Source organism: Physeter macrocephalus, chromosome 7 (assembly GCF_002837175.3).
Source record: "Physeter macrocephalus isolate SW-GA chromosome 7, ASM283717v5, whole genome shotgun sequence".
NCBI lineage: Eukaryota > Metazoa > Chordata > Mammalia > Artiodactyla > Physeteridae > Physeter > Physeter macrocephalus.
In genome coordinates, this window is record NC_041220.1 from 32940454 (window position 1) to 32959853 (window position 19400).

General features: G+C 33.4%; 1 protein-coding gene across 8 annotated transcripts in view; it reads right to left on the minus strand.

Moving 5' to 3' along the window:
* LRBA (LPS responsive beige-like anchor protein) overlaps positions 1–19400 on the minus strand; it is an 813910-nt gene that overhangs the window by 642034 nt on the left and 152476 nt on the right. For all 8 annotated transcript variants that reach the window (XM_055085920.1, XM_028491755.2, XM_055085924.1 and 5 more), the window contains exons 18-22: positions 12390–12482; positions 11057–11165; positions 10189–10270; positions 7195–7318; positions 6705–6897 (exon numbers count right to left, since the gene is read on the minus strand). In XM_055085920.1, coding sequence (XP_054941895.1) covers positions 6705–6897; positions 7195–7318; positions 10189–10270; positions 11057–11165; positions 12390–12482 — 601 coding nt within the window. The remainder of the gene's footprint in view (positions 1–6704; positions 6898–7194; positions 7319–10188; positions 10271–11056; positions 11166–12389; positions 12483–19400) is intronic.

Sequence of the window (19400 nt, forward strand, 5' to 3'; positions counted from 1 at the left end):
GAGCCTGTGCTCCACAGCGGGAGAGGCCACAACAGTGAGAGGCCCGCGTACCGCAAAAAAAAAAAAAAAAAAAAGGTAAAGAAAAAGAGGAATAATAAAACCTAGAAAACACACAAGGTACAGTTACACTAGAAGAGCCCATTACTGCTTATAAAACCTAGTTCAGCTGTTGGAGGAGAGGGATACAGTGACAAACAGCTTCCCTGCTACAAAGGTGGCAGGATATCTATCAAACTGGACAATAAAATTGCAATTGAGTTTCTTTGGCTTTTTATAGCAGCTACATGTATCCTGATGTAACTCTGCAAAAGCTATCCAATTCTGCAATGTTAGTTTTTTACACACCAGTTCTTTATGAAGAACCATGTTATAAATTTGTGATACTAAGATTTTAAATGACTGCAAAAAGGAAAAAATATACATTACTTCAGTATTATATGCATTAAAATATTTGTAAACCTTTAGAATTAATATCTTCAGAGAAAAAATTTGGTTCCAATAATTTCAGCAGAACTTTTATCAGGATGCTACAAAATGTTCACCTACTTACTGAATCACTTCAGTTCCATCCTAAACTTTATTAAATATTGATTTGAAGAGTTTTAGAGTATAAGTTTTCCATTTTACTTTAAAAACATTTATCAAGATATTAAAATTCAAAAAAAATTAACATAGCTACATTCAAATTACTTTATATAAACTTCATTAAAGAGAAAAAAAGCTTTTTAATCAATGAAGAAAATTCATAAGAGAAATAAAACTGAAAGACATTTATGAAACATTAAAATTAAAGGTGAAAATCACAAGAAGCAACTTGTAACTTTAAGTTTTTCTTTTCCCCCTCATAGAGTAAAGTAAAGCTTTAGCACTTATTCTTTAAAGTATACTTTAACAGCAAAAAGGGACAGGTGCAGTTTTACTCAGATAAAATACAATGAACTTAATCAGTGTTTACTCCATTTTATAACTGTAATCCTAAAACTTGAGTCAAAGACTGGTTCTTGGCTCAAAGAAGGCAAAAGAAGCCTCTCCGTAAAGTAACTATTTTCCTTGCAAAGGTTTTAAGATCTGTTTAAAGCCCTAAGTTACTGGAGTAAAGAAAAATATGAACTAATTTTATATATATATAAATTCACACAGAAAACGTAAAGCCTGTTTTGGGTTTGTTGTGTATAAATTTGAGTCTAAAAAATACTGATTTCAGATACTTCGTGAGAAAAGTAGTTTATATTTCTTCCTTTAACAATTTCTGTGCCTTAAAATATGCTCCCAGAAAGAAAAAATACATTTTCCTTTATGATAAAAAATGTATTAAGGGGTCATAACTGGGGTCCATATTTAATTTACATAGAATTCTTGTATCTTCATTATGCTTTCTAAAGAGTATACTATTATTAGCATCTTAGTGTGAAAGTGGGAAGGGGATAATTTATAAAAGTTAGTCAAAATAATTCCCTGTACAATCTGAGGGGCCCTCAAAATTCAGAGTACATAAGAAGGACTTATTTTAAAATGCAGATTTCTAGGAACACACCACAAGATTCAGATTAAGATTCTGAGGTGGGGTCCAAGAAACTATAAGATGTACATCCCAAGTTCCTCTGATGAGATGATTCCTAAAACATACTGTGTGTGATTCTGACACAGACTCAGATAGACACAGACATAGATTCTGACATAAGTAATTTAAAGACAGCTGCTACGGCTATTTCCTGGATCGTGGATAAGAGAAGACTGAGGCGCTAAGGCACACACAGGGTGGCATGGCGCCACATGACAGTGGAACCAAATAGCCCTAAACAATGATAGTGTAGTTCTTCCTCCTCCTTCCCGAAACAAATATTTGAAACAAATATTTAACATGCAACTGCCAAGCACTCAGCACTATACACAGTTACGGGAGATATGACAAAGTATAAAACCCTTCATCCCTGCTGAAAGCTTACTATTAACAGCCACTTTTGACCAACAATATAATATGAGAGCTATTAAAGGATCATACTTGCTTAAATAAATACTAGTCTACACTTCCTATATGACACATGACTGCTCTTCTTCATGTACTTTACACACCCCCAAGCAAACCACACAATTCCACATGCTTTTCCCTCAGGGACATCATCTACGGACCTTTGCTTATGCCAATTCCTCCAACAGTGATTCTCATCACCCCAGTCTCTACGTACCCAAATCTTATTTATTACCCTTCAAGGTTGTAGTCAAAAGACATCCATTCTACAAACCTCTCAAAGGCCCTCTCCTTTCACTGTGAATCTCTCTTCTAGGACACTTATTCCTTCCTGCCCTATCTTTCAGTACATGTATTATCTCCCATATTAGAAAGTAACTTCTTTCAGGATAAGATCTGTTCCTGATTCATCTTTCTATCTTTCGTAGTAAACCTGAAGGTACTCAACTAGAAGAAGACAGGAAAAACAAAAGGGAGGAGTGTTAAGAACAAAAAGAGGAAACATAAAGGTAGAAAGGGGGAGAGAAGAGGTGGGCCACTGGAGTAAGATCTAGACACAGAGTGACTGAAAATGAGTAAGAGAGCCCATGGAGGGTCTGACCAACAGACAGGGGAGATGGGGGAAGGGAGCAGAGACAAAACAAATATAAACAGAGAAAAAGAAGAGGTTGGGGAGGGGTGGGGAGAGAGAAGATAGGGGGTACAGAAAGGGTAGAGAACACTGGAGGGAAAAACAAAGAAAGAGAAGGAGAGGGATGGGAAAGAAGGAGATGGTGGCCAAAAGAAGAAACAGAGAAAAAGCAAAGAGGGAGCAAGCTAGCTAGGCAGTGATAGAGGGTAGCACAGACTGCACCAGGTACCCACAGTCAATGCCAATGCAGGGGGATGGGTGGTGATTAGCTGGAGATTGGGAAGAGGAAGAAAATGGGGGGGAAAGAGGGAGTGAGGAAGTGGGGGGAAAGAGGGTAGGGGAGAAGGAGAGAGAGAAGAGAGAAGGGGGGTATTAAAACCTTTGCCTTTGAGCACCTGAATTATTCACAGCAGTGAAAATGAATGAAGCAAAGCTATAGGTAACAATAAAAAAGAATCTTAGAGACAAAAGGTTTGATGAGAAAAAATAAGTAAGAGAAGAGTTCACACAGTACTACGTCCCTTTCATAAAATACAGAAACAGGTAAAATGAGAGATTATATTATTTAGGAATACATTTTTTTAACTTTTTCAAGAAGGGAATAATAAACACTAATTCAAAATGGTGATTAGATTTGAGTTGAGGAGGGTGGGTGTTAGAAAGGGAGAACCTTTTTTAAGTCGGGTAGTCACATAGTTTCCTTTATAACACTTCATAGCATATATGCCATGCAAATTATTTTGGATGTAATTAATTCTTCATTTTAAAAGCTGTATTTATACCAAACATGAAGTGACTAGGGCCTTAACTAGTATGCTGGCAGTAAGAATGAGAACAAAAGAATTAACAGGAAGAATGATAGAACTATAACAAAGGAAAATAGTCATTTAATTCTATTTTCTGTGATTTCACTCATTAACTCCTAACTTCAGATATACACATATATTACCACATTTACCATTTTTAGATTAGACATTGATGGTTAAGAAAAGTTTAGAAACTTCCCTGAGTTTACACAACTAAAAATGACTATAAATCAGAATTCAAACCCAAGACTATCCTGTCTCCAAAGCCCATGTTCTCTTCATTACTTACACAAATAGACGGGTGACTGCATATAATATTTAGCCATAAATCCTCAATAGCTCAAAGGTGCCTGTGATTTCTCCAAGTCTGACTCTTTTGTTTTGTGGATGAGACTAGGCTATTGGACCTAAATAGCCTATCATTTCAGCAGTTCTCAAGCATTTTAGTCTCAGGATCCAAAGTACTGGTGCCTCCCAAAAATCTTTATTTATATGGGGTATGTCTATTACTAGCTACCATATTAGAAATTAAAACTACGAAATTTTACAAATATTAATTCATTTCAAAAAAGCAATAAACCCAGTATATGTTAATATAAATAACATATTTTTTGAAAAATGACTTTTTCAAAACAAAAATAATAATAATCAGAAGAATGCTATTATTTCATATTTTTGCAAATCTCTTTCAATTCTGGTTTAATAGAAGATGGCTACATTCTAATATGTTTTTGCACTCAATCTGTTGTATTATATTGTTTTGGTTGCAGTACATGAAAAAAATCCATCCTCTAGATATGTAGCTGGAAAAGGAGGACCTCACCACTCCCTGAAATGGTCTCCTGGGCTCCCAAGGTCTTCAGGCTGTACTTCAACAATTACTGCTCTAAAGGTTACATTCCTTTAGCCATTCTTCCTAAGGATGCGACAAACTGGAGTGTATACAAAAGTGCTGAATTAACATAGAACATGTAGAAAATTTTTTAAATCTAATTTATATGGGCACTTCCCTAACCGAGAATTCTCCCAGATATACCTGAAGTCCAATCCAAATTACGTGAAACCAAAACTCAACCGTTTTTCTCATTAACTCTTGTAAAGGGAAAAATAATACTAGCAGAAAATCAGTCCAGACTGCAAAAGCCCACTACAACCGAAACCAGAACAGCTGGGCATCAGCACAAACTAAAATAAGTTAGACAAGAGGTGGCAAAGTATTTCTGTAAAGTTCCAAATAGTAAATATTTTAGGCTTGGGAGCCAAAGAGTCTCTGTCACAAATACTCAATGCTTTTAACATGAAAGCAGTCTTAGAAAATACATAAAAAAATACAGGTGGCTGTATTTCAATAAAAATTTATTTACAGAAACAGGCCAGGCCAGATTTGGCCCTCAGGCCATGCTTGGCTGAACCCTGCCTTAGAATAAACTGGTCAGCTTAAAAATGTAGTGACTAAAACAAAGCCATTTTATAAAATCACAACTTTGCCTCATTTAGCACTGGATTATTCTCAAACATAAATCTGCAGAGTAATATCTTCCAATCTAAGATATCTTTGTAAATCCTTATGATAATAACACAGCTTCCTCTCACTGAAGAAGGAGGAAGAAGAATGAATAACTCTTAAGTACTTACAAATAGCTAAAAGTTATTCAAACACCCAAAAACATATATTTAGGAAATGACAATACATTCCAATAGAATGGCAAAATATTCCAGAGTAATAACTATGGTAGTCAATAAAACATTTAAAGATATACCAAAAAAAAAAAAAAAAGATATACCAAATTTATCAATTCTGTTCTTTATCCTTCTAGTCAATTTATAATCAATATTAATATTTATTTGTTAACTATATTCCTTCTGTGTATATACAGAGATTTCTTAAACAAAATGTAAAAACCATAAACCATAATAGAAACTAATAAATTTTACTACATTATTTGAAATGTAAAATTTCCTCAGAAGACACAAACATAAAACTCCAAACATAAACAGACAAGCAACAAATTGACAGAAGACATTCATAAACAATATAGGTAGCAAAGGATTAAGACCAAGAATACATGAAGAACTACCACAAAACAACAAAAAAATGAAAATTAATATTATGGAAACACAGCATTTAAAATTCATCAAATTTGCAAAATTTTTTAAACTCTAGCCATAACAAGTGATAAGGTGATATGAAGCCATGAGAATTTATACATTGCTGGCAAGAATGTAAACTGATATACCACTTTGGAAAAGGAATTGTATTACCTTGTAATGTTTAACATCTGCACCCTACAAATCATCAATTCCACTTCTAGGAACATATATAGAGAGAAACTTCCCAATATATACAAAACGCATCAAAAATGCTCATCAGCTGGTAAGCAGATAAAGTCATACCATGGAATACATACAATTGAGAAAATTGACCAACTACATTGGTCAATATGGATGAATCTCAAACAATGATAAGTAAAAACAGAAAGTTGCAGGAAAATGCATTTAATACAATACCATTCATATTAAGTATACACATGAAAAATAAAATTCTTTAGTGTGTTGTCTGTGTGTTTCTATAGTTAAAACATAAATAAGACATAGAAATAATGAAAACACCAAATTCAGGTGAGTGGAAGAAGAGAGAGGGGTTGAAAATGGTAGACAAAGCAACTGAGATAGGGAACCCAATTCCATAAACACTGGTAGGTACATTATTCCTTATACCTTTTTGTATGTCTAGGACATTTCATTAATATTTTTAAACAAAAGCTATACATAAATAACTAACTAACACCGGCTAAGTTTAAAAAAAGAGAGAGATTAGTGATTCTTCCAAACCAGTTCTTTAACTTACTGCAACATGAGCAAAGGCAAAATTAGCCAGAGCTTTTTCTGTTTAGTCAACCACCTTATACTACTAAAATAACTTCTCATCTTTGAATATTGTGCGCCACCTTGTGTTCAAAAAGCTTCAAAATACTACAAATTTCAGAGACCCATATCTTGAAAATGGCTACTTGAAAATATAAACTCCTTCATGCTGTGTTATAAGGTTTCACTTTATCAACTTAAGCACGCATGAAAATGACATTTGGAAAAAAACTATTTTGATAGAGAAGAAGTTGGAAATACTTTATATTTCTTTTTAGTTATTCCCTTTTTTAGTTGTTAACTTCACTGCATTTCCAGAGAATAATCTGCCTTTTTTCCTTGATTTTAAGTATATCAAATTTTGCTGAAGAATAAATCTCAAAATTACAGACATTTAAAATGCTAAAATACACTTTCATTTTTAAAAACTTACCTTTGAATGTGTGATTGATAAGGTGTCTACCCACACACGCCAGCCACCCCACTCATATTTGATTGCATGGTAAAGTAGGATTCGGAATATGGCATATACCATTTCTGTTATCTTTTGCTCATCTGAATTCTTAGGATTAAAATAGCAGAGAGAAAGCATCCACTCTTGCCACACAGAACACTGTAGCAAGCTCCTGAAAATTGTAAGAGGACTTGGAATTACATAAAAAAATAAATCACCCGAAAGAATTCTAAAAAAGTAAAAGTTTAAAACAAAATAAACAAAACAACCAGCTTTATTATGCATCGAAAACAAACAATGTGGTATTGAAAGCTCAATTAACTGTATGGTACATTACTTGTATACCTTAATGAAAAAAGCATATAGAAAATTCATTTCATGGTATTTAAAGCAATTTTTCTTAGAAAAAATGGGCTTATTCAAAGCTAGACTTGAATATTGTAAATAAATGCTTTCTGATCCTGCTTACCTTCTATTTTCTCTGCTGTTATTAAAAAGTTTAATCATGTCAGAAAGAAAGGCTCTGCGAACTTCCATGCTCTCTGGGCACTGGGGAGAATTTCGAAGTAGGGTTGCAATTACTTTTAGTATCTCTGTAAGACAATTCATAAACTAGTAAAAAACAAAACATTACAAAAAATTCATAATGTAATATCATCAGTATATTTCAATTTCTTTCATTTCCCTGACATAAATGTCTCCTGAAAACATCCTCTTCTGTGTTATAAAAAAAATCATCTGCAGCCAAGACTGACAACTGACAATACATGTTTATGAAAACATCCATAAACAAGAAAGGGATTTTTTAATTTCATCATTAGAATGTGTAAAGCTAAATTTTAAAAGGTTATAATAAATCAAATTAAATTATAAACGATTAAATGATGGTAAAATTGCAAAGACCTCTCCCTTATCTCTGCCAGTTAGTAAAACTGACCTTAAAAATATCTGTATATAGTCAAAATCTCAGAAAAGAGAATAAATTCTCAGCTTCTTCAACAAAATCTATACTATGCACATACTCTTTCCTTTATCATTGTGAATTTTAAAAGCTATCAAGATTTGCTTATGTTTATGAAAACATCCATAAACAAGAAAGGGATTTTTTAATTTCGTCATTAGAATGTGTAAAGCTAAATTTTAAAAGGTTATAATACATCAAATTATATTATAAACGATTAAATGATGGTAAAATTGCAAAGACCTCTCCCTTATCTCTGCCAGTTAGTAAAACTGACCTTAAAAATATCTGTATATAGTCAAAATCTCAGAAAAGAGAATAAATTCTCAGCTTCTTCAACAAAATCTATACTATGCACATACTCTTTCCTTTATCATTGTGAATTTTAAAAGCTATCAAGATTTGCTTCCATAATTCTAAATCTAAAATTAGATACAAAAAAATCAAAAGGAAATTAAAACCTATTTAACACCCCGAACAAATAAAACTGCTACCATAATGGTCTTAAATATAATGCTGTATAAATTTCTAGTACTAACTTTAAGAAATTCTTTTACTACTGAGATATGGAACTTTAAAGAAACAAAAACAGTTATAACCCTGAACTTAAAATTAAATAATATGTCAAAGTTTTACCCAATTAAAAATTGAGGAATTCTAAACCAGCATTTTGCCAAGGTTTTTGGTGATTCTGAAGCAACAAGTTCAAAATATCAGATATGAAGTTACTTTATCATAAAATTTAATGATATTTTAGGAGCAATTTCTGAATTCTTCTAATGACAAATTCAAATTTTCTCTACCTGCACAATGATAATCATAATAATGATAATGATGATAATAAGAGCCACTAATTTTGAGGATATACTATTGTGAGACACAATATTTAAGAAAATACAGGTATTAATACATTTAATCCTTATACAATGATAGGTTGATACTATTATTATCCCCATTTTAGAGACAAGAAAACTAAGGAACACCTAAATTAATTTACCCAAAAATCACATAACTATTAAGACATGTAGACAATATTGAAAGGCTAGACGACCTATGTTTTTAAACACCACATTACACTGCCTACCTTTTCTGCCAGTATATTACATAGATAATATATTTTAAAATTCTTACTTTAATAAGTCATTTTTCCACAGCTACATAAAATATATTTTATATTATATATATAAAATCAAGGTATTTTCGGGATTTCCCTGGTGGTCCAGCAGTTAAGACTCTGCGCTGCCAATGCAGGGGGCCTGGGTTCGATCCCTGATCAGGGAACTAGATCCTGCATGCCACAACTAAAAGATCCGCATGCCGCAACTAAAGATGCCACATGCCAACTAAAAAAAAGATTCCACACGCCGCAGTGAAGATCCCATGTGCCACAACTAAGACTCGGTTGCCGTCAAATAAATAAATAAATATTTTAAAAATAATAAAATAAAATAAAAGGTATTTTCCTTTTTTACTCTCTAAAATAATGACATCACATCTCCCTAAAGGCTGAGAAAAATTAACCATGTGACATGTGTTTTTAAAATTAGTACTGAAATAGAGTACCATAAACATGACCATAACTCACCACACAAAAAGTAATTAAATTTTGAAACTCTACAAATCAGTTATTTTAATATCAGTAATCTTAAAAAGCAAGACGAGAAATGTACACATTTTATAAGTGTTTAAGAACTCTAAATATCAAAAGAAAAGACTGTTAACCAAGACTAAGTGCATAAACAATAAAGAAGATGGAAATTTTTCAATTCCAAACTTGGTATTCTTAACTTGACAGTAATTTAAGATGAAAGCTACCTCCATGGTCCGTGTAACTTAGCCTGACATCACTAAATAGTGCAATCAAAACTTTACCAAAAATCTGAACATATATTAAAAAACCAAGACCTTATGCATATAATTCTTCAAAACCTCTATATAAACATTTCCACATAACCTAAAGTCAATGTGAAGTTATAGTCAACATCAAACACAAATAAAACTAGTATTATATTAATGCCTATAATGAAATATTATTTGAACAATGTGTTTTCAACAATACCAACTTCAGGTTCTTCAGTGATTTTCCTTTTTTAGTAGCAAAATCTACTTATAAAAGTATAAAAGGGAAGGGAGTGGGAGAAATGGGAGAAGGTGGTCAAAGAGTACAAACTTCCAGTTATAAGGTGAATAAGCTCTGTGTATATAATGTATAACCTGGAGACCATGGTTAACTATACCGTATCATGTATCTGAAAGTTGCTAAGGGAGTCGATCTTAAAAGTTTTCACTACACGTAACACACCAAAAATTATAACTGTGTGAAGCTATGGATGCGTTAACTAACCTTACTGTGGTAATCACTTCACAACATATACATATATCAAGTTATTAGATTGTACATCTTAAAAGTACACAATGTTCTATGTCAATTATATTACAATAAAGGTGGAAAAACAAAAAGCAAGTATCAAAAAAATAAATAAAAGTATGTTAAATACGTACGAGGATTTTGTATCTTAACTGAAGAATCAGGATCTGGATGCTGTTTATGTATCACCTGAGTACAAATCTGTTCTATAAGAATCTACAGAAGTGAAACAATAGATTGTATTAGCATAATCACTGTATTACCATCACTATTTATGAACTTTAAGTACAACACTAAGCAACATTAAGTATACAGTCCAGTATTGTCATGCTAAATATCTCTTGCATTATATGCAATAAATAATTTCAACATTATAATTCTACTTTTACTTGATTATAAAATCAGACATTGGGACTTCCCTGGTGGCACAGTGCTTAAGAATCTGCCTGCCAACGCAGGGGACAAGGGTTCAAGCCCTGGGCTGGGAAGATCCCAAATGCTGAGGTGCAACTAAGCCCGTGCACCACAACTACTGAGCCTGCACTCTAGAGCCCATGAGCCACAACTACTGAGCCCGCTCGCCACAACTACTGAAGCCCACACACCTAGACCCCATGCTCTGCAACGAGAAGCCAGTGCAATGAGAAGCCTTCGCACCGCAACAAAGAGTAGTCCCCGCTCGCTGCAACTAGAGACAGCCCGCATGCAGCAACGAAGACCCAACACGGCCAAAAATAAATAAATAAATAAATATTTTTTTTTAAAAGACAGACATCAAACAGCCAATACAATGGAGAAAACACTTAAACAGAGATGTCCACACTGTTTAGAAATTCACCGAATAATAGATTTATTAAGATGTAGCCACATTTCCTTTATATAACTAGTTTCAAAATCGTAGATCAAACCTAAATGATCTTATTTCATCTAGACACTATCATCTCAATTATACAGGTATTTTCATGAGAAATTAGGAAGATTAAATTCTAACTACATTCCTACCTCAAACAGGACATTATATGTGGTCATTGTGATTAAATTTGTCTGAAGCATGAGTCTTTCAGTTAGCAATGAAAACAATCCATGTCCAAGCATGACTTCAGCTTTTCTTCTGCAATTACATAGAAAAAAGAAAATCAAATGCAGAGTTTTATTATTCACTATTTAGTATGCACGCTGATGAAGGAGACACAAAAATGTTTTTCACATTATTAACAAATTCTAACTCAATAATGCCCCCAATTTTCTTAGACCTACAACTTATAAGGCCACAAAATCTTTAATAGAGAAATACAAACTACAAATATATAGCCACAATTAAAGTTTTAAAAAAATATGACTGGCTATGCCACAGCACAGCAAAAACTGTCACCAAAATCTTTAAAACAATTATTTATTAACTAGCTGCTTCTCTCCATTAGCCATGAGCTAAGCTCTACCATAAATAATAATCTAAAGCCGACGAAGTAAAGTAGAAAAACAATGTGGAAGAAAAGGTAGAAGACATGCAAGAGAATTTTTAAACGAATACTGTGAAGATAAATATATCAATACTAAAATTAAACTTCCAAGCAAAACTTTAGAAACTGAAGGATCACAAACTTAATTCTACCCCTGGGTTTATCAAATGTTTTCTGCAAATGGCCAGATATTATATATTTTAGGTTTTGTGGACCATATGTTCTCTGTAGCAACAAATCAACACTGCTGTTATAATGTATAAACAGCCATAGATAACAAGCAAATAAATGACTGTGGCTGTGTTCCAATGAAACTTTATTTACAGTCAGCCAGCTGGATTCAAAATAAAGATTACAAGTTTACCAATACTTTTCTACCACCAAAATTGTTCATTTTGGACAAATTTGGTGGTGTCCATTTCTGGTATAAGGCACAATAGGTAGGACATGAATATTTGTATTCAGCTAAGACAAAAGGAAACATGGGAGTTTCAGTTTTTAGTTACACATATAGCAGAACACAGTATGTGACAAATAACCAGGTTACTATGTTACCTTTATAGTATAAAGCAAATAATGATCAAGCCACCTGAAATGAAGTTACTACCTAGATTTACCTAGAATTCAACTTATACAAATGTATTCTTACAATAAACAAAAAAAAGGAAAATTTAAATAAAAACATAAACAATATACTCCTGTTCCCTACTTTATTTTTAACGTGTAGAAATGGGATTAAATTTATATAGCATTTTATGAATAAAAATAAATAGAAGATAGACTAGAGGAACCACAGAACGTAAATACTATTCCCAAGATTTATAAAATAAATATGTAATATACAACAGTCCATTTTAGATTTCATGCATACTCACTTTGGAGCGAGGTGTTTTAAAAAATAGCCCATTGCCTTGAGAGCTTGTACTCTGATTCCTTCACTTTTTGATGCCATAAGTTTATAGATAACTCTGAATAAATAAAAATTAAAAACAAATTACTATGAGTATATATTTCAAAAGTAAATACCTAAGATATACTCGTGTATATTTTTTCATATAGTCACATAATTTTAAACCTACCTTCAAGTAAGATACGGATGAATTTAATATACATTTCTGACATTTAAAAACTTGTTTATCAACTACATGTTGTCTTCAAGAAACCCACTTTAAATATAGACACATATAGATAAAAAGTAAATGAATGGAGAAAAATATACCACGTTAATTTAACACTAATCAAAAAGCAAGAGCAGCTATATTAATTTCAGACAGAGAAGACTTCAATGTAAGGAAAGTTATCAGGGATAAAGAAGGGCATTACATCATGATAAAAGGGTCAATTCTCCAATATGACATAACAATCCTTAACATGCATGCACTTAACTATAGAGCCTAAAACTGTGTGGCAAAAATGGACAGAACTGCAAGGAGAAACAGATGAATCTATTATCATAGTTGAAGATTGCAGAACCCCTTTCTCAAAAATGGACAGATCCAGCAGGCAGAAAATCAGTTAAGGACACAGTTAACCTCAAAAATACCATCAATCAACAGGATATAACTGACATCTATAGACTACTTCATTCTACAATAGTAGGATACACATTTTTCTCCAGCTCACATGGAACATTCACCAAGTAGACCACATCCAGGGCCATACAACACACATAATCAACAAATATAAAGATTGGAAATTATATAAAGTTTGCTCTCAGACCACAATGGAATTAAATTAGAAATCAGTAACAGAAAGATAACTGAAAAACCCCAAAATACTTGGAGATTAAACAACATACTTCTAAATAGCATGTGGGTCAAAGAAGAAATCTCAAAAAATTAAAAGTATTTTCAACGAAATGAAAATGAAAGCACTACTTATAAAAATCTCTGGGATGTTGCAAAAGCAGTGTTTACAGGAAAATTTATAGCACTGAATGCATATATTAGAAAAGAAGAAAGATCTGAAATCAATAACGTAAGTTTTCACTCTAGGACACCTGGAAGAGAAAATTCAATTCAAGGTAAGCAGAAGAAAAATAATAAGTAGTAGAGTAGAAATCAATAAAATAGAAAATAAAAAATCAATAGAGAAAATCAACAAAACCAAAAGCTGCTTCTTCAAAAAGATCAATAAAATCAGTAAGCTTCTATCCAAGCTAAGAAAAAAGAGAAAGGATGTAATTTACTAATATCAGAAATGAAAGCAGGGCTATCCCTACAGAATATTAGTGCTACTGATGCTACCTGACTTCAAGACTTACTGTGAAGCTACACTAATCAAGATAGTGTGGTCAGGGGCTTCCCTGGTGGCGCAGTGGTTGCGCGTCCGCCTGCCGATGCAGGGGAACCGGGTTCGCGCCCCAGTCTGGGAGGATCCCACATGCCGCGGAGCGGCTGGGCCCGTGAGCCATGGCCGCTGAGCCTGCGCGTCCGGAGCCTGTGCTCGGCAACGGGAGAGGCCGCAACAGAGGGAGGCCCGCATACCACAAAAAAAAAAAAAAAAAAGATAGTGTGGTACTGGTAAAAGAATACACAAATAGATCAACAGAGAGCTTAGAAATAGACCCACATAAATCTAGTTAACCAATCTTTGACAAAAGAGGAACACAAGCAAGACAATGAACAAAGATATTCTTTTCAACAAATGATGCTGAAACAACAGGACATCCACATCCAACAAAGGAATCCAGACACAGACTTTACACCCTTCATAAAAATTAACTCAAACATGGATGGATCTAGAGACTGTCATACAGAGTGAAGTAAGTCAGAAAAAGAAAAACAAATATCGTATATTAATGCATATATGTGGAACCTAGAAAAATGGTACAGATGAACCGGTTTGCAGGGCAGAAACTGAGACACAGATGTAGAGAACAAATGTATGGACACCAACAGGGGAAAGCTGCAGGGGGTGGGGGTGGGGGTGTGCTGAACTGGGAGATTGGGATTGACATGTATACACTGATGGGTATAAAGTGGATGACTAATAAGAACCTGCTGTATAAAAAAATAAATAAAATAAAATTTTTTAAAAAATTAACTTAAAATGGACCTCAATGTAAAATGCAAAACCATAAAACTCCTAGAACACAACAGAGGAGAAAACCTAGATGACCTTGGGTATGGTGATACCTTTTTACTTACAACACCAAAGACATGATCCACAATAAAAATAACTGATTAGCTGGACTTCATTAAAATTAAAAACTGCTCTGCAAAAGACTGTATCAAGAGAATTAGAAGACAAGGCATAGACTAAGAGAAAATACTTGCAAAGGAAACATCTGATAAAGCACTGTTATCCAAAATATGCAAAGAACTCTAAAACTCAACAATAAGAAAACAAACAACTGGATTTTTTTAAAAATAGGCCAAAGAACTTAATAGATACCTTGACTAACCAAAATGGAGTAAGGATAATACAGCCTTTCTATCTTGTGTATTAGAACCACAACTATAGAAAAAAACACAAAAAGCAACCTCCTAAGTACTCCAAAGACTAAACAAAACTAGGTGCATTGGTGTAGGGGAGTTAATACTTGCAGATTACCCATTTCAGAGGTAAGAGTCTCAATTTTCAAGTTTCTTTTGTAAATCTGACCCATAAGTGGGTCCCTGTCTCAGAGTTCGTTTCTCTCAGAAGTTCAGGCAGCTAATATTCTGAGAAAAACTGTCCTTCTGGTTAGAGGAACTAAGGAAATGGGTACTTATAGGCTAGAGAGAGTCATGAATAGGAGCAAACAGGAGAGAAGGATCATCAAAATCTGTGTAAAAACCTGCAAAAGCCCTAAACTGACCCAAGAGATGCGAAGTATGGGGGCACTCAGACCAAAATAATAATTTAAAATTCTAAATCGAAAGAAGACCTGAATTATCACCCAATTCTCAGCCTAATCCCTGAGTAGTGCATGTACAAGAAAAACCCAAAGCAAGACAAGAGAGGTTTTAAAAATGAAATGCCATTAGAACCACCATCCACAAATGACAGGTAGAACTTGCAGTCTGACCCTTCTTGCTAAAATAAAACAAAACAAAACAAATCAACATTTGTTAACAGATCATAACAAGTCCCAGGGTTGATTTTTAAAAATGATAACACAACATCCATGATAGATTAAAAAACACTTAATGTACAAAGAACAAAGAAAATGTGACAATTTCTCATGGGAAAACACAATGAACAGATGCTGATGGGATAGGCAATTCTTGCGATTATCACACAAAGATTTTAAAGCTATTACAACTATGCTCCAGAAGGTAAAGGTAAACACAGTCTAAGTGGATCAGAAAATAAAGTTCTCATCAAAAGAAAGAAAGTATAAAAATTAACTATATTGAAATTATACAACTGAAATGTACAAGAGCTGAAGTATTCATGAGATGGGCTCAACATCAAAATATAAAAAACAAAGAAAAAGTTTATAAACTTGAAGATCAAGTTTATCATAAATGTCAAATTTCTATATCAATAGAAAGTATCAAATCTGAAGAACAGAGACAAAAATGATTGAAATAAACTAAAAAGAAGCTGAGGGAGATGTGCATTAAAACCTCTAATATTCAAGTCACTAGAAATCCAAAATAAAAGAGAAAGATACACCTGAAACAAAAAATATTTTTAAATAAGAGCATAAAACTTCTCAGACTTGGTTATAAAAACAAAGAAAATGAAATTTCAGGGAGTATGGTTGGGGGAAAACGAAAGAATGTGTCCTGAAAGCAAATATAAAAATCTAATACATTATATTTAGCAAAGAAAGATTTGATTTATCATAGGTTTCTTCTTAGAAATCATGGAGGCCAGCAGACAGCAGGAAAATAGTTTAAAGTATTGAAAGAACAAAAAGTAGAAACAGAATTCTACATGCAGCAAAAACATCCTTGGGCAAAGGCCAAATAAAAGCATTTTCAGAAGAAAAACTAAGAAATCATGTTTCCAGCAAAACTACTCAACAAGAAATGCTTCCTTCACAAATTAAGAGTAAAAGAATTGTAGATATCTGAATAAACATAAGTTTTTTCTCCTCTTAAATGCTTTAAACTACATATTACAAGTGAAATTAAAAATTATAACATTGTCTAGAGAGGCTTATGACACATTAGATACAAAAAGGAACAATGGTGGAGCTTAAAGGTATCAATATACTTGCAGTGGTTCTATATTTTATTTGAAGACGCAGAATATTAACTCTAGGTATACTGTGAAATCTCTAAAGCAGCCAATAAAAATTTACACAAAGAGATAGATCCAAAACCTAATAGAAATTAATTTTCTAAGAATTCTAAAAGAATACAAATACAAAGCAAAGGAAAAACAAAAGAAAAATTATACTGAGACAAATAAATAATAAAACACTAGATGAAAATAAAGCTATATCAATAATTACATTACAAGTAAATAGTCAAAACACAATGAAAAGACTAAGTGTCTCAGAGTACATTTTAAAAAAATAAAACATCCAACTACGCTGTGTGTATTAGTCATTGTTTTCTATAGAAGGAGAACCAACAGGTTTTGTATAGAGAGAGAGACAGATATTTATTTTAAAGAACTGGCTCACACAACTGTGGAGGCTAAGTCCAAAATCTGCAGGATAGACAAGTACTCTGGAGATTGAGGAAAATATAACCCAAGTCCAAAGGCACTGTGTTGGCAGAATTCCTTTTTATTTTATTAATGCCTTCAACTGATTTGATAGGCCCACCCACATTATGGATGGTAACCTGCTATACTCAAGGTCTGCCAACTTAAATGTTGACCACATTCAAAAAACGATTTCACGGGCTTCCCTTGTGGCGCAGTGGTTGAGAGTCCGCCTGTCGATGCAGGGGACACGCGTTCATGCCCCGGTCCCACATGCCGCGGAGCGGCTATGCCCATGAGCCGTGGCCGAGCCTGCGCGTCCGGAGCCTGTGCTCCACAACGGGAGAGGCCACAACAGTGAGAGGCCCGTGTACAGCAAAAAAAAAAAAAAAAAAAAAAAATGATTTCACAAAAATATCCAGGATAATGTCTGACCAAATATCAAGGAACTATGGCCCAGCCAGTTGATACAAAATTAGCCATCATACTGTGTACATAAGAAATTCAATTAACTATAAAGATATAGATAAATTAAAATGGAAAAAAAGATATACCATGCAAACACAGAGCAAAAGAAAGCTGGATTAGCCATATAAATATCAAACTAAGTAGATTTCAGATCAAGAAACATTTCCAGGTGGAAAAAAAGGAAAAAACATAATTATAAAAGCATTAATTCCCCAACAAGACATAAAAATCCTCAATATAGATATACTTAATATCTGAGTTAAAATACCTGAAGCAAAAACTAATAAAAATACAAAGAAAGAAAAAGAGAAAAAAGCATATTTATAGTCAGAGATTTCAATAATCATATCTCAATAAATGACAGAACAAGTAGACAAAGAAGCAGTAATGGCACAGAAGATTTGAAAAACGGTATCAACCAACTTAGCCTACTTGACACTTATAGACTATCCATCCAACAACATCAAAACAACATCAAAATACATGTACTTTTCTGGTGCGCATGGAACATTTACCCAGATATACCATATGCTGGACCATAAAGCAAGTCTCAATAAATTTTAAAGGACTCAAGTCATACAAAGATCCTCATAGACCAAAATGAAATTAAATTAAAATTCAAACAGGGACTTCCCTGGTGGTCCAGTGGCTAAGACTCCACGCTCCCAATGCACAGGGCTAGAGTTCGATCCTCTGTCAGGGAATTAGATCCCACATGCCACAACTAAGAGTCTGCATGCTGCAACTAAGACCATATGCAGCCAAATAAATAAATAAATATTTTTTAAAAAAGAAAAGAATCCCATGGCCAAGTTAGCATAGGAAGCCCAGGGATTAACGATTAAAAAAAAAAATTAAAATTCAAACATAAAAAGATCTCTGGAACACACTTCTAAATAACACATGGACAAAACAAGAAATGAAAAGAAAAAAGTATTTCGAACTGAATAAAAATGACATTAAACTGAAAGTGCTTAGGAAGAAATTTAAAGCACTAAATACCTATATTCAAAAAGAAGGAAGATCTCAAAACAGTGACAATGAATAAATTTGATTAACCTCTAGCCAAACTGATTTGGATAAAAGAAAGAAGAAAAATTATTAGTGTCAGAAATGAGAGAGGTAAAATCACTACAGGTTTTGCAGATATTTAAATGAAAATAAAGGAACAACTTTACATCAATAAATTTGACAGTTTAAATGAAACAGACAATTCCTTGATAGACAGAAACTTACCAATACTTATCAAAGAATAAACAGATAACCTAAACAGCTCTATATCTGTTAAGAAAATTGAATTTGTAGCTAAAAACATCCCTACAAAGAAAATTCCACTCCTAGCTAACTTCACTGGTAAATTTTAGCAAACACTTAAAGAATAAATAATAATAATTCTATACAAACTCTTCAAGAAAATTAAAGAGTAGGGAATATTTCCCAAATCATTCTATGAGGTCAGCACTTACTCTGACACTTAAATCAGCAGACTTTGAATATAACAAATTACCCTTCATAATGTGGGTGCCTCATCCTAACAGTTGAAGGCTTTAATAGAAAAAAAGAAAGGACCTCCCTAGAGGAAGAGGGAATACTGCCAGCAGACTGCCTTTGGACTCAAACTGCAACATCAACTCTTATCTGGGTCTCCACCTGCCAGCCTGCAAATTTTGGAGGCTTCCACAATCACATGAGACAATTCCTTAACATAGATCTCAATATCCCTCCCTCCGTCTCTCTCTCTCTCTCTCTCTCTCTCTCTCCCTCCGTCTCTCTCTCTCTCTCTCTCTCTCTCTCTCTCTCTCTCTCCCTCTCTCTCTCCCTCTCTCTCT